Here is a 16,408-nt window from a genome sequence, read left to right as displayed (position 1 = left end):
ACACTTCTTTATGTCGTTTCAAACATCCTAATGGTTTAAGAGATAAACACCATTAGTACCCCGCTGTAAACAAAATATTAAGCAGGATGGTGAGTGCTTTCTATTTATGAAGAGACATTCAGTTCATATGAAATTGGAATAAAGGCTCAATGCTCTAAATGTTGTGTTTTGCAGAAGAGACATTGTGAATGAATGCAGCTTAACATTTCCCAACAATTCAATGCACTGTACTTTCAAGTTGTTGATTCCTTGAGAAAAAGCAAATAATAGTCAGAGACAAATTGCAGGCCTCTCCTTCCCTGTGGAAAACAGTTCAAATTGGGCAGAAGGAGAGGGAAGAAGCAGCTCTCTCGCTGAAGTATTTTGGATATTTTGGATAGTATAATGAAAGAAGTCATTTCTGCCGACGGTTCGCATTACCTCCCAATGCTTAAGAACCATAATCCCAATAGCATTTTGAATTCTATCACACATACAGTTGGAAATGCTATTGCATGATTACAGTGTTTCTCTCCCTCTGCATAGTTATTGCATTTATACATTTGGCACATGAATTGGAAGAGAAGTTGAGCACCATGAACAATTTCCCTGCTATTCAAGCTCGAAGAACCAAAATCTGTTTGCTGCAATAAAAACACACAAATAACTTGTAGTGTTTTTCTATCACAAAAACACAATGCGGAAGGTGCTTTACTGAAAGAGCTTTCCTTTTATTCTCAAAAATAAGACTCATGTTGAATTGTGTCTCAATCCTAACTAAGTGTGCAGTAAACATACACTTACCCCAAGAAGCTTTACTCCTGCATCTGCGTGTTTTCTTTGTAAATGTAGCCTACAAGTATATAAAGTGAATAACTCTCTATGTTCATTTACTGGGCTGAAAACTGTTGAAATCGCTGCTCATTATTTTACAAATGAACGCTGACATCCGAATCTAAGTTTGTAGAAGAGCTACAATAGTTTGTTGACAGAGTATTTCACGACGGTGTGTGACGCTCAGCAGCCGCCCGATTTCTCTTCCTTTAACCTGCCGAGGAGGATTGCCCACTGATGGCAGCTTTTATCTACAGCCGCCAGAAGAGCCAAGCCTCTTCCTGTTACAATGCAATGATACCTTGTCAAGAAAGACAACGTTATCCTGGCTCTTGCACCGGACAACCGCCCTCCGTTTCTCAAAACATTTCCAACTGTCGGTGTGATTTGCATCATAAAAGCTGAAGGCAGGCCATACACAACCTCTGGTAAACAATATTCAAGCGCAGAGTATACATCCCCCAGAAAGTATTGCAGACACATTCCTGAATCTCAAAGTAAGAAATCTTTTCACTCACGTTTTTTCATATCTGCCGCACATTTCAACCGGGAAATCCAGGATTCTCCATGCAGGTTGTCCCAGAGGTCTGCGTCTCACAGATCCATTCCTGCATGGGAGCAAAGATTATTACAATATTCAGATTACCGAGCAAGGGAAATTAATTGGACTAATTAACATACAAGTAAATGATGATACCGTTAACACATTTCATTAACTCAAACTGTCATTCTATGTTCCTGCTGCACTAGGTATTGCATTACAATGAATTGGATTCATTACATTATGCAAATGGAAGGAACGACACAACGGATGAGTCCTGTTAAATGTTATAGACCACATTTTCTGACTCGTTTTTAGCAAATTGACTAAGACTCAAAAAGCATGGGCCTCTCTCTCTCTGATTTACCAGATAAAGCTTTTCATAGAATACCATCTTAATTATGTTCACAGACACTAAAACCAGGTGGCTATTATACATGTTTAACTCCCTTAAGCCAATGTCTTTCAAATTAAAGAAAAAATAGCAACAGTACCTAATTAGTTAATGCCCCATTTCTGTGAGAGGCACAGATAGATATGCAGAATGTCTGCTGATGTAGGGAGTTACTATTAGATTCATATATCAGCATATTAAGAACAAATCTCCACGTTTGGCTAATTATATTGACAGAAAACTGTGTCTTTAAATTCAGAATTAAAAAAAGCATGTTATTTAAATGTCTCTCCAGATAATTCACTCAGATATACATGAATCCAGGTCATAGAAAAGCCATTACCTCTCATACGACTGTAGCGTTTGTTCAAAGTCATGAGCCGTACTTTGTTTTCTAACAGCAGAATATGATCCTGACATTTCGGTGTGACATTAACACGTGGTTAATTGAGGGTCAACACCTCCTGTTGGCCTCAGTGACTTCTGTCTTTATCCTAGCAGCGCTACATGGGGAAGGTCAAGGGGTCAAACATACCTCTCCTCCTGCTCCCTTGGCTGCAGTGACATCTACTGGACTACTAACCCTGAGTGTGAGCCGTGGGGCAGAACAACCTCCTGCCTGGACGACAAGTCTTCCCAGACAAAACAAAAAGGTTTCAAGTATAAGAGAAATTCAAACTTACATTTTGTTTGAAATATCAAGCTGCTTTCGGGACATTTTAGAAAGTAATAAAAAAAGAAAATAACTCAAAAGAAATGCAAGTGTAACAGAAAGGTTTATATTGATGTTATATTGACATATTTATACAGAAGATTTTTGACTGAGAACAAACCTTCAGTTTTTAGTACAATATAAAGATGCTGTTCGATCTCCTGAACAGGCCACGAGAGCAACAATGATCACGTGCATTATGTTTGACAAAAAGAAAAGAGAAATCGATAAAATATGCCACCAGAATTCACTGTTCCTTGTGTATTCAATTGAACATATAAAGGTCAAAATAAAAACATATAACATGTGAATGCAACATACAGTTAAAGAATAAGTATTAACACCAAGACAGTTGTACATTTACTGACAGTGGATATAAAGGAGTTTCTTGGGAAGTATACAAAACATTTTTTTTTTTATACAAAAGGATTAACAACAAGATGAACGTGATGAGAATAGTGCTGTTAAAAAGAGTACCGCTTTCAGGAATACACTACATGTATCCAACTGCAGGATGGAGCAAGATACCGACGAGAAATCTGCGAAGCTGTTTCTATAACGTGAACCGGGGGTTGTCCTTATCGTAAAAACTGACATGGTAGAATTCAACGAGAACTGGTAACATGGTGACAGCTTAATTCACCTCAGCTTTTGGTCCATCATCAAATAACATTTCCTATCAACGTCACCAGCGTGGCATTGGAAGCTGCGGGGGTGATTTACTCTTATTATTTCACACAGTCACAAGTCACCCTGAGTTTGTGGTCAAATTTGGCAATTACCACCAAAAGAAATGGCTTTTCTTCTTCATATTACAAGAAAAAAGTTTTACAAAAACACATTTAAATGACATATAGTAGAGCCATTTGAAATATTTTGGACTGTAAGAATAATAAATGCATCGTCCTTATAAAGACCAAATATAAAATAACGGTTCAGTCAAAATATTTAATAAGCAAAATAACTTGTTCATAACAACAGTAAATGCTAAAAGGAATTTCAGTACAAAATGTTGATTGTTTTGATTTTCACCTGCAAAATGTAGCAAATGTGAGCAAAAGTTTCTCAAAAAACTGGAGGAAGGAGGACTCGCTAATTTGCGAACAGACTGTAAGCAAGAGGACGCTGAAATATATATGCATAATATAAAAAAAAACAACAACGACATGAATACATTTGCATGGACGTAAGCAATAACATTACTTCAGCTGGATAAAATTAGCTCTGTTGTGAGATTTAGTCTTTGCTCAAAGGATGGAACAAACCTTTACCAAGGACATCATAATAATATACCATAAAAAAAAAAAAGAAAGGCGAAGAGAAAATTGCTCAACTTACCAATAATCTCTTCGTGAAAAACACAAAAAAAAATGTTGATTCAAAACAAAATGGCATCCTACATTTTCCAACGACACAGTATAGTACAAAATAAGGCATTTCCTTGTGTGTTTACCGCAAAGTCTTTTTTCACCTCTACCTTCTTTTAGCCTCCACTCCTCAGTAAAGACCGGGTCTGGACATGGGCTGACTATTTCTGTGGTAAAATATATATATATATATATATATATTTATAATTTTTCTTCAAAACTTGAATAGAAATGCAGGTAGGAGTATACAGTAGGGGAGATGTTTCAGAAGTTCATCAGCCGAGTGTAAGTCACTCCATGACTTCGCTGGCGGCTACCGTGGTGACGAGCTGCAGCGGGATCTCTGCGTTGGCCAGGATGTCCTGGGCGGCGCTGGAGCCATGCTGGATGTTGGTGAGGATGAGGGTGGTCCCGCCTGCCGTGGTGATGATACTGTCTGAGGACCCCGCGGACTCCATCGAGGCCATCACAGCGCTGCCAGAGTTCATGGGTTTTTTGTTCTGATGAGTTTTAATGTGCTTCGCCAGGTGGTCGCTCCGCATGAAACGCTTGGAACATTCTGGGCAGACAAACTTCTTCTCTCCTGCCAGAGAGAAAACACAGTTTGGAGGATGAAGAGATGCGGAATACATTTGGAGCAGGTGAAACTCCTATCTGGAGAAAATGTCTTATAGGTGAGGAGATAAGTTTAAGTATCAGGCAAGTTCAATTTGCTTTTTTGATGTGAATTGAAGTGCCTCACGGAAATGTCATTTCTTATTAAATAGTTTTTGTGTTGCTTAATAAAAACCTGTCACTGAGAACAAATTGATAATGTATAACGGACTGCAATTAGAAACCCAGAACTATTGAATATTAACTTGCAAAGTTAAGTGTGAACACTAACTCTTGATATCTGATCTTGAAGCTGACAGCGTAATGAAAAGTTGCTTCAGTCTGTTCCGTCAGCCAATGATAGGTTTATAAATCAGTCGTATCTCTTTCAAAAGTCTGTCCTAGCAGTAAATATCATCAGATACTTTATATTATTATGTTGTGCTGGTATATCTGACGGGATTTCATTTAGGCTACTAGTTCCTTTGTTTCCCAAAATAACAACACGTGGAAATGGGGTGGGAAATATTCAATCAAATTAAAAACAGTGGAAAAACAGCTCAGAAATAGCTTCACTGTGCTGTTAACTGACACTGCTGATTGAACTCCAGAACAGAGCATTCTGCACCACCCAGTCTGTGAAATCGGCATATGCTTTTTTTTTTTAACAAAATGGCCTTCGATCTTAACATTCTAAGTGTAAATCTAGAGGGGGACACACATGTTGTAATTGTCCCCATGACTCACACTCTGAAGGGCAGAAACACATTGTTACTGATTTGACTGATGTGCAAACACTGAAGGGCACCTGTGTGAGTCCTCCTGTGTCTCTGCAGCTCGTCGCTGCGTGTGAACCTCTTCCCACAGAACATCCAGCTGCAGACGAAAGGTCGCTCCCCTGAATGCCAGCGCAGGTGGGCTCGCAGGTGCGATGTCTTCCCGTAAACTTTCCCACAGCCAGCGATGTGGCAGATGTGCTGCTTCTTCTTCCCCGTGCTGGATCCTCTGAGAAACACAAGTACGGCCGTTAAGGTCCTGATTTGATTTCTGAGTTACATTTTATTACATATAAGTAGGGTTGGGAGGGTTACTTTAAAAATGTGATCCGTAACAATTACTAGTTACCGAATGAAATCAGTAACCTCACAATATTGTAACCTGATTACTTGCAAATTATCTCAATATCAAGTGCAATGCAAATAAATAAAAGGGAAGAGAAAGTACGATAAGATGTTTTTTTTTTTTACTTCAGTGTATTATAAAAGACAAGAGAACAATGGAACCCTAGAAAAGAAGAAACCAACATATTAAGTATAAAAAATGTGATTTTATGAAACACATGAGCACATACCACAGCTTGAAAAAGCAGAAATAAAATCTGTGCTTACACAAAAACACACACACACACACACACACACACACACACACACACACACACACACACACACACACACACACACACACACACACACACACACACACACACACACACACACACACACACACACACACACACACACACACACACACACACACACAGGAAACCCATAAAGCTATTTCGGGCAGTAGCAAATAACACTTAAAGCATCAGCCTACAGAACAGTACAGCCTACAGAGTAAGACATGTGATCCTTTCATAACAAGCACAATATGACCTTTTATATTTTTTACTAACATGTAATCCTTGGTAATACCCAATTTCTAGAAATGTAACAGTAATTGGATTAATGTATCTGTAAGGGAATACAGTTACCTTTTCTTGTTTTCTTGATTACATAATTCCGTTACATGTAATCTGTTACTCCCCTACTAGCCTGCCAATAGGTGGACTTCACTCACCTCCCCCCGGCCTCCTTACAGTTGGGGCAGGTGCAGGCCACTCTGCGCAGCCTCTTGCCCTCCTGCCCCAGCTGGTCGTCGTCGTCCACCACCCGCACGTGGAGGTGGGACAGGTCGCTGGTGTTCAGGGTGGAGTCGCTGCTCAGCTGCCACTCTCCAGAGTCGGGCTCTTCTTTTATCTGAATGTCTGGAGTTAATGTGTACGTTAATATCAAGCATTGATAAACTTGTCAAATAGCCTTCCCACTGAGAGCTGCTTTATTATATTCCCTGACTGACAGCATGGCGGCACATTTCAGAAGTAAAGCTCCATATTTAAGCACAGTGATAGCATTCACAGAAAACGTATCAATGACATTTTTTGATAATTAATTAAACGTACCCTGTGGACCCACATGAATGGCAGAAAATGGTTTGAACGACTTAGCTATAATTTCATCACAATGTTTTGAAAGCTATAATTACATAACAAATTCAGCTTTAAGGATAAACACGAAGTAATTTGGTAAGAATTCAAACTAACTATGTTATAATGAGAATTTCGTATACATTATTAACCAAAAAATGCCTTTGCTGACCAAATATGAGATCTTTGGTTGTTTTCCTTCATTAAATATAATAGTATGATTGTATAGAACCTTTCTACAGCAGGTATTTTGACAAGTCATAGTAGGAAAAGCACAGGTGTTACAGTTGCATTCAAGCGTCAGAGAGCCAGCATACCAGGACCCTGAATCTGGATCAGCTAAATGCAATTCAACTAACTAATTTAGTGATTTACACCTGCTGTGACATCATGTCGAGAGTCTGATTGACTGATTTAGTGAAGAAAAAGGGTTAGATTAATTAACACTGTAAATGATTGTCAGTTACATCCCTATAACGTTACATATCATTTTACACAGCACTTTGAACTGTCTAATTATCACCACAAAATGGCCTCTATTCACCTATATACGCCTTATTTAACCGTATTTAATTTTGTCTAAATGTACATTATTTAAATTTCATATCCTGTTCTCGTACATATCATATTCTATTTACATGTATTAGACTTTAGACACCATTTTTGTATTTTATTATATATGTTACAATGTTGGAGAAGCTCAGGTCAGAAGAATGAGCTATGTGCATATGACAATAAAACCTTTGAATCTTGATCTTACCAAGCAAAAAAATTAAAGGAATCTTTTTTCAGGGAGCTTGGAAAATGTAAAAGGAAAATTATTTTTGCACCAGTTAGTAAAATATGCAGTTGCAACTAAATAAAAACGAGGTACATCAAAAATAACTACTATACCTCCAACGTTTATCGTGTCTCCTTCTTGTTGGGCCATTGTGTTGACCGTCACTGTCTGCAGGTTGGGAATATGACCCTGTCCGATGCTGACTTGATTGGATCCCAGGGACAGAGTCTGGATCGGAGCCAGGGTGATCTGCTGGGGCGGTGTGGTGGGCAGCTGGAGGTTCTGCAGGTTCTGCACACCCTGCACCTGAAACGTCTGCCACTGAATCTGACCCGACGGCGTGACGGTCTGGGCCTGGATGATGAAGGTTCCTGGGTTGATCAGCTGCACGTTTTGCATGTTCTGCCCACCTGTGGCCATGGACTGGACCATCTGACCGTTGGAGGTCTGAATAGGAACCTGCTGCAGCTGGATGATGGACTGAGCTGCAGACACCTGGATGCTCTGCTCCTGTTGGATGTAGCCCTCCTGGAGACCAGAACTCGAATTGGTTTGCTGTGTAACCCCCGATGACAATGAAGCGTCTTGTGTCAGCAGACCTGATTCGCTCCCTGGAATGTGTAGCTGAGAGGAAGACGTTGGCACATAGATCTCGTGATTTGCATTTGAGTCATTAACTTGTAGTGTCTGTGAGAGGTGATTATCTGTCTTCTCCAGACCCTCTGAGCCGTCCATAGGCTGACTCGTCATGATGAGCTGGCCGTCGGCAGTGACCCCTGTTGCTATAGTCTGAGCACCAGAGAGGCCGAGGGAGTCCAAGTCCACACTGTTAATAGGAACAAAAGTAATGTTCCCAGGCAAACTCATAGGCACATTTGTAACAACCTGACCGTGGTTGTTGAAGGTGGAGCTGCTAAGAGAAACCCCCTGGAGCTGCTGGACATGACCAGTCTGTGATATGAGGTTCTGGTTGTTATTAAGGATGTTTGCAGTGAGACTGCCATCAGACATGATCTGAATCTGCCCCGTGGCATCCTGAGTCAGAGTCGCTCCTTCCACTCCAGAAGTGGAGAAGCTCAGCTGTCCATCGGCTGTCTGAATCTGAGGAATTACTTGGTACTGAATGTTAGGCACTGAATTGGCGGAGCCGTCCGTTCCCGAAGTCACAAAGATTGGCTGACTTTGTAAGTTCTGAAAAGGAAGAACATACTGTCCGTTCGATGTTAATATTCCTTGACTTTGGATCTGTAGCATTCCAGATTCATCCTTTGCTGCTGTCGTGGGGGTTAAGACCTCCCATCTATCAGTCACAGTGAGATCTGATGTCTGAGAAAAAAGAAACGTTTGACATTTAAAAATAAGGATGAGGCTCTTGTTGTTAATAAAGCATTGATATATTATGAATTGTGAACAAATTAACAGTCGTATACAGTACACAAGCCTTATTTCATTTCCTGATATAATTGTGGTTTATGCTGCAGTTTTATTAGAGCACAATAGAGATTAAGCTTGATGTACAATAATTAATTGCTAGTTGCTATATGGAAAGTCGAGAGCACTTTACTTTGAGTGACAACTGTTTTCGCATGTAATGTCATGTGCAGTATAGGAACCCCAGTGTAATCACATGACCACAAGGATATTGGTGCCCCTACCGAGTTTGTCTCAATATTTAAACCAAAAACATTAGAGCAATTAGATATCCTTCTGTTTGATGCCAAAATACAGAGGCTATACATTTATTAAAAGCACATCCAAACTCAAATTTGGCTTAGCTGTGACTTCCCTTCTGCTGTGTCCAGCAGAGGTGCTGACTTACCACTTCAGCTGCAGCACCTCTGTCCACCTTTGAAGACGGTGACCCAACCTTAGTGCAGGTGGTTGCTAGCAGGTCGAGGGGTGAAGATGGCTGAGTGTCCTTCCAACAATAGGCCCATTTAAAAGGAAGATAGTGTATGATCATTAGTCTAGGCCATAACTTAACTATGACTTATTGCCAAAGAGCAAAGTCTGAAGTGAGGAGGTACAATTACTGTTTAGCCCCCTAGGCAGCACCGTATGATAGCACACAGGTAATGTTTTCATGTCTGACTGGAGTTTACAGCCTGTCTCTTACTTCCTGGCTAAGGAGGCGGGATCTGTAAACTGCCTTAGAGGAAGTGTAGCCTGAGAGGTTTAAATGAGGGTGCAATACCCCCCTCCAAGTTTGAAATGTGTGAACTTCGGTTAGCACCACAGCAACGCAGTATAACGAGAATCATAATCCCGTGAGGGAAACCTTACCTGGTGCCCCCTGCCTTGTACCTGCTGCAGAAAGTCCATTTGACTGCTGTCCACGTCAGCCATATCTTCTGATTTAATCGGCTTTTCTGGGGCTGTGTAATAAAAAGCAAAAAGCTCAGAGTGGAAACAGCCGTAGCAAACATTAGCTTAACAAGCCTGATACTCTCACATAACTAAACGGCTAACGTAAGCTTACATCCGTTACGTTATAGTAGCGCAAGTAAACAATACACTCACAACCACCGTTAAAACAAGCATCAACCCTGTGGAGAAAACAGCGATGTAGCAGTAATTCGTTTAAGGAGAGCTCACTACTGATTTGTCCTAAAGTAGCTAACAAGGTTAGCTAAGCTAAGCAGCGTTAGCCACCAATGCTAAGTTAGCCGGCGGTGATTAGCAATATCACCATCAAGCATCCCTGTTAGCCTGCTAGCAAGCTAATTTAGCCATAGGATGCCTGTGGTAGCTTGTTAGCTTACGTGGTGAAGAATAAGATAAATATAACATACCAGTCATTGCGTGACTTGTCGTGAAACGAAGAATCTTGATAGTCACAAGCCACCGGACATTATCAGCACATTCAAAAGATTGTATACGCGTAAAAATAGGTGATAACTGTCAATTTTTTTATATTTTGATTGACGGGCGGTAGGTAACACAAAGGGTGGGGCCTCCAGTGTTGACTGGGAGTCTTTGCGTCACAGACCGGAAATCCCGCCCTCCTTCTTAAAGGTGATTGGTTATTTGATTTGCACACCGTGTTGTTATTTGTCAGTCGCCATGCCAATCATCCTTTGTTGGATTCTGTTCCTGTTTATTATGCATGTTCAGCTTTACAGTAGTATGATGGTAGTGAGAATTGTAGTTACATGGTTTACTTTCGTTGTTGTTAAAAATGAATACAATTTAAAGTGAGACAGCTACTTTCATAAACTAGTCTGTAAAAAAGTGCAAAATATCACATTTGCAGTACAAATAAGTTATATACATATTGATCCAAATAGTGCCGAATACGTTGGATACATACACTGCATTAAAAGTGCCAAAATATGTGTTTTTCTTAAACTTGTTGTAAAGTAATTTTAATTCACAATATAATGGCAATTGAAAAATACCATTATCAGCATTTACCATGGCTCCCTATAAGCCCCGCTTTCACTATGCAATTCTGTCTGCCAAGTGTTTGATCCCCTGGGGAAATGTAAGCTTGATTTTTGACACAAAGTGCTTCGAACATCAGAAAACCAAATTATCAGTAATGTCATCCCTAGTTTCCGAGTATCAATTAACGTCAATGGAGTTACGACGGACAGTGGAACAACTAAAGTAACTGGTGCCTGTAGGCCATGAAGAAAACTAAAGTGATCCAGTGTTTGACTCAGATAGCGTCTCTAACAATTACACTACTCATAAACACTATAGGGGGATTTTATGAAGTAGTGTTTTAACTCTAACTTTAACTCTAATTAAAAGCCAAGGATCAATAGCAAGTATATTAAATTGCCTGCCAGCTTGTTACATCACAACTTTTGTCAGGAAACAGCAATCTGACGGTTACTAGGTCAACCCACCTCTGGCATCATCATTCAAACTCAGAATATAAGCCCACTACTTTATGCGCTACAGAACATATTGTAATTCAAAATGCACTTTTGAAAGGATTGCGGTATTGATTTATTAAAGGTTCCACAGATTAAAATGGTCTCTTCTAACTGATTTCAATACATAGAGATCCAATACAAGTACTCTCTTTTCACAACTTAAAAAAATCTACAAAATGTACTGCATGGTGGAGAATTAGTGTACTAACAATTACAATATGTAGGGTAACATAAGGCAAGGCATTGGACTGCTGTTGCTTTAATACAATGAGCTGATGGCCTGCTGTAACTTAATGCATGTAACTGATGAAGGAAATATATGAAGGAAACATAATTGTACAATGACACTGACAAAGAAACAGTGTATGATATAGATAGATATTGTAACTACGCAAGGAACAAAACTTGAAGTTGTTGCCTGTTACAAATACCTTGGTATCTGGCTTGATGATTGTCTCTCTTTTAAACTTCATGTCAATAACCTGCTAAAAAAACTGAGGGTTAGGCTAGGTTTCTTTTTCAGAAACAAGTCCTGTTTCTCGCTTGAGGCCAGGAAAAGGCTAGTCACTGTGACCTTTTTACCTGTGCTGGACTATGGGGATTTGTTGTATATGAATGCACCTGCCAATTACCTGAGCAAATTGGATGCTGCGTATCACAGTGCTCTGAGATTTGTCACAAATTGTAAAGCGCTTACTCATCACTGTACACTGTATACCAAGGCAGGTTTACCATCACTCTCCGTACGGAGGCTCAGTCACTGGTACACTTTTATCTATAAAGCTTTGTTGGGTAAACTCCCGTATTATATCTGCTCGCTGATAACACAGAGAGTTGCAAGCAGCTATTGTCTGAGGTCACATGATGTGGTCTTGTTGGATGTGCCAAGAGCAAGGACTGTCTTCGGTAAGACAGCTTTTATGTGCGCAGCTCCACTTGCTTGGAACAATCTTCAGCAAGAATTGAAACTGAGCAATCTCATTCCTCTGCATGTTTTTACAGCTAGGCTAAATGAAATGCTTGCCGATACAATGGGCACTTGTAAATGTCTATAACTATGTATCCTGTAAATATAATGTATAATGTCCTTTATTGTTTTATGTTTCATGTGGAACCTATATGCTGCAGGTCTCCCTTGAAAAAGAGATCTATGATCTCAATGGGACCAATCTGGTTAAATAAAGGTTTGAAATGAAATGAAATGATAGCTTGTCAAGTTATGGCATATTAGACCAGTGTATTTGTATTTTTAACAAAACAGATTTATTTGTTCTAAGGCACATTCTGACTCAATACATTATGACATTTTCCAAGGCAGGTTTGCTTTTGTGTCTCTGCAATCTAACAGTGGCACTTTCTTACCTGTGAATAAGAAATTGATCAGCAGTTGAGTTTGAAGAGCTTGTTGATTGCTTTGGACAAAAAGGAACACAATCGAGACACAATCTGAGTTTGTATTTGATCGGATTTCTTCCCCTTCATCTGATTGTACACAGTGCAACATTGTGAAAGTGCATTGAAATGAGAGGCTGCATGCTATTGTACCTGCTCCGTGCCTGTGATGCTATCAGTACCCCACTTCTGAGTATTATTTGTGGTGTGTCAGTTCCTCACAGTGCGCGACCGCAGTGAGGCTATTTCTCTCAACCTTCAATTCAAACTTGGCCCATTACAGCCCGACTACAAAAGCACTTTCCTTGCACTCAGGAGCTCACTGCAGTGAATGGTGGATATTTCCAATCACTCTGCTGTCAATCCAAGTGTCAGGTAAACACAGGCCAATGGAAACAGCTTTAGAAAAACCTTGCAGCTGTGTCTGTCTTACTCCTGAAGTCCTTGGAAACGTATCAACAATTTCTACAAAGACCTCCAAGTTAAAGGAAAAAGTCAAACATCCTAAAGGCAGCTCAAATGCAACACCCTGGTGGATGCAGCGTCCTAGACGAGACATATAACTGCCATGATGTTTGTCTTCAGACCTGTGAGTGTTGTCCCCAGCTCGGGCTGCAAACAAAGGTAATTTTATTGAACACCTCGACTTCACTTCATGCAAGGAATCTGTCAAGTATGTGGAGCAATTACTCAGTGGGAGTTTCAGCACATCAGGATTCAGTGTAATACCTATAACTGTAAATATAGGCATTAAAGACCTTCTTGCTGCAGAGACTAAGCTTTCCTTTAGTATTGTTGTGGATAAAACGCATTAATATTTCTTTCTTTTTTCAAATTCAACAGAAGAAATTGATTGTTAATGTTATACAACACTTATCACTTTCTTCTGAGAGTGGACATTGTTATTGTGACAAAGGTCAGAAATGTGAAAGGAGTAACAGAGAGAGTCCACAATGGCCCTGAGTGTTTCATATTAACATATTGACAGTTGTTTTCATGGAGGCCAGTCCAAGAAGTGACCCCACGGAGAGAAACTGCCCTGCTGGAGGCACCTTCTGGTACACTGTAAATAGACCTGAGAGGGAGAATTGAAACTGGTGCGGCACGGAGAAATGTGGATGGAATATCAAATGTGTGTTATCGACTATAACTCTGAGGCAGCTGAGACAGAAACCATCACTGTTCTTTGTCTGGGGGATTGAGAATTTGACTCTAAAGGGTTGCAAGAAAAAAGTTTATAATTCATTTGGGAGCTCAACATGCTTTTTCCATATGGATGCATTTCCCATATGCATTTAGTATCAGAATTTCATGTCAACTTTTTTGCCACATACAAGAAATTTTATTCCAGTTTTCAGTAGCTCTTTCGACACAAAACTAAACAAAGACAACAATGTTTAACAAATATAGTTAGAAAAACAAATACCTTTTACTTTACTGTTACGAGATGTGAAAGTATATCAATATGGATCTATATAATCCACTACTTTTATAATGCCTTTTTAGTATGTTTGCCACATAGCTGCATTGTGGTACTGGACTAGATTATATTGAGAGGTGTTACAAAATATTGTGCTCCCTTCATGTATATAAACATGCAACATGAAAACCCTAACATTATTATGTAGTGCATTATACCTTTAACCCAGTGACAAAGGTAACATTTTTGATATACTATATTTCTGACATCAATTAAAACTGAAACAATTTGTAGAACTTATGACAGAGCTGTCGTATTTATTTGGATACGATTGTACAGTACAGTATACAGTATTCATAAGTGGCCAATGTGTATGTTGGGGATAGAAAGATGAGTACTTCTGTGTGCAAAATTACAAATTAAAACATTAATTGTAACATAGGTATCCATTAATGAGATCTGATATGCCGTTTCAGTTCCAAACTTGTTTCTGTATTTAAGAGTCATACTAGGCTGCCAACTTCACACCATACAAGGAATATGGATGAAAACGAGACTGGCTAATGCTGGGATATTTCATCTTTATAATATACACTGTCCCTGAGAAATAAAAAAGTATAACTTATAGTTGTGTCATGTGTCAACACAAGTGAGCGGAAATTGTTACACAAACTGAACATGAAGTGTTATTTTAGTCAAATGCTGATTCTATATTGATTTAATGTCTGTTCTTTGTACAATACAGTGCATGTGTCAGACATTGGAGTCACACAATAGCAATAATTACTACATGGCATCACTTTTATTGTCATCCAAAATAGAGATAATTTCCTCACTGTAATGATATGATACAATGCGTTTACAATGACCATTGAATTTCTCCACAAAATCCCTTGTGCCTTGCTCTATAAAATGGCGTAGTTATTTATATGTTTATTTGTTATAACTCACACATTACTTATTTAAAAAGTCTTCAAAGGTCTTTGGTGAGCATGTGATTTACAGCAGCAGGCCGTGGTCTGTTCTGCATGGGTGTGTGTTTAATAGCGAGCTTGGCACTCTGTGGCCTTCTCGGTTTGATGCCACTGTGGTTTGCCTTCGGGCAGAGTGGCACCGCCTGATTGATGGCGCTGACAGAACATTTGTGCCAACAGAGAATCGTTCACATTTCTGGACTTGTTTTCATTATTAGAGGTTATACTTGTTTTGGTTCTTTAACGATCCACCTATGTCATTTTGTAAGGTTTGTGTACACATATTGGCTCACATGTTTGCGTGAATACTTTGAGATGTGCTTCATGGTGTCTGGACAGAAAGGACACCCAATGAGTTCATAATTCATTCATCAAACACAAAGCTTTGATATGGTGTTTTGTGCCTATACAACATCTGTTTGATCCTAAATAACTTTATTACTTCCTCTGAGAAGATTTATTGTCACTTTATGAAAAACAAAATACTCAAGGACCCAGACCACTAAGAACAACTCGTCAATCCCCGCGCCTCAAAACTGCAGCAGATGAATAATCTTCTGTGTGGGGTTTAGGTTGGCCAACACCACCACCACCACCACCACCACTCCAAGAAGAATGTAAAAACTGTTTTGTCTAAGGCTCTCATTGTGCTCTCCAGAGGATATGTATGGTTTCACTTAGAAAACAGTGAGCTGAAAACAGCCTGTTGTTGTGCAGAGGAGAGTATGTGAGAACTGTAAAGGTTGGTGTGCATCATGAAATATATTTGTGTGATTAAAATCAGTGGTTAATGCTAAATCTACCAAGCAAAGAAGACCTAATGTTATTTTATACACATGTTTTCATCTGCCTTTCATTCAATCTAACCACAATAAACACTATCCTATATTTTGCCACTGATCTCAGACCTTAAAGACTATAATCCACCTTATTTCCATGACAAACGCTTTGCTTTGTAGCACAGGCTTGTCTCCTTTCCAAAACTTGGATATGCAATACTATCTCTGTAAAAGGACAATTTTTATTCAATCTTTTTGTTCCCATCAAAAGACCATTTTGTTCTCTGCAGTCTTAATGGTCACACGATATTCACCAAAGCACTGCTGATCTAGAGCTCTTTGTTCGGACTCCCACGGAGAATACAATCTTACTTTGGAGCACTGCGGCTGCAGCCATACAATTCCATCAGCATAAACGCTCCACAAACACTTACACAGAAAGTATAGGGGCGAGAAAAACACTACTTCAGACAACAGGAATCGTTTTCTGGTTGTGGATTGTGTCAACCTCT

The 16,408-nt window shown here is 39.5% G+C and overlaps 1 protein-coding gene across 2 annotated transcripts; it reads right to left on the bottom strand.

Annotated features, from left to right (window-relative positions):
• Positions 1-2,505: 2,505 nt before the first annotated feature.
• On the bottom strand, positions 2,506-10,406 carry sp3a (sp3a transcription factor). Of its 2 annotated transcripts, XM_034110154.1 has the most exons (7): positions 10,240-10,406; positions 9,731-9,822; positions 9,267-9,365; positions 7,561-8,773; positions 6,261-6,447; positions 5,230-5,426; positions 2,506-4,410 (listed from the first exon to the last, which is right to left on the bottom strand). In XM_034110154.1, exons 1-7 carry the CDS (start codon positions 10,244-10,246, stop codon positions 4,118-4,120), a joined length of 2,088 nt encoding a protein of 695 aa, XP_033966045.1. In that variant the 5' UTR covers positions 10,247-10,406; the 3' UTR covers positions 2,506-4,117. The 2 variants fall into 2 exon arrangements, with proteins under 2 accessions (XP_033966045.1, XP_033966046.1); XM_034110155.1 differs by lacking the exon at positions 9,267-9,365.
• Positions 10,407-16,408: the final 6,002 nt, after the last annotated feature.

This window comes from Pseudochaenichthys georgianus, chromosome 21, assembly GCF_902827115.2.
Source record: "Pseudochaenichthys georgianus chromosome 21, fPseGeo1.2, whole genome shotgun sequence".
In the NCBI taxonomy this organism is placed as follows: Eukaryota; Metazoa; Chordata; class Actinopteri; order Perciformes; family Channichthyidae; genus Pseudochaenichthys; species Pseudochaenichthys georgianus.
This window is presented reverse-complemented; position numbering and strand designations above follow the sequence as displayed.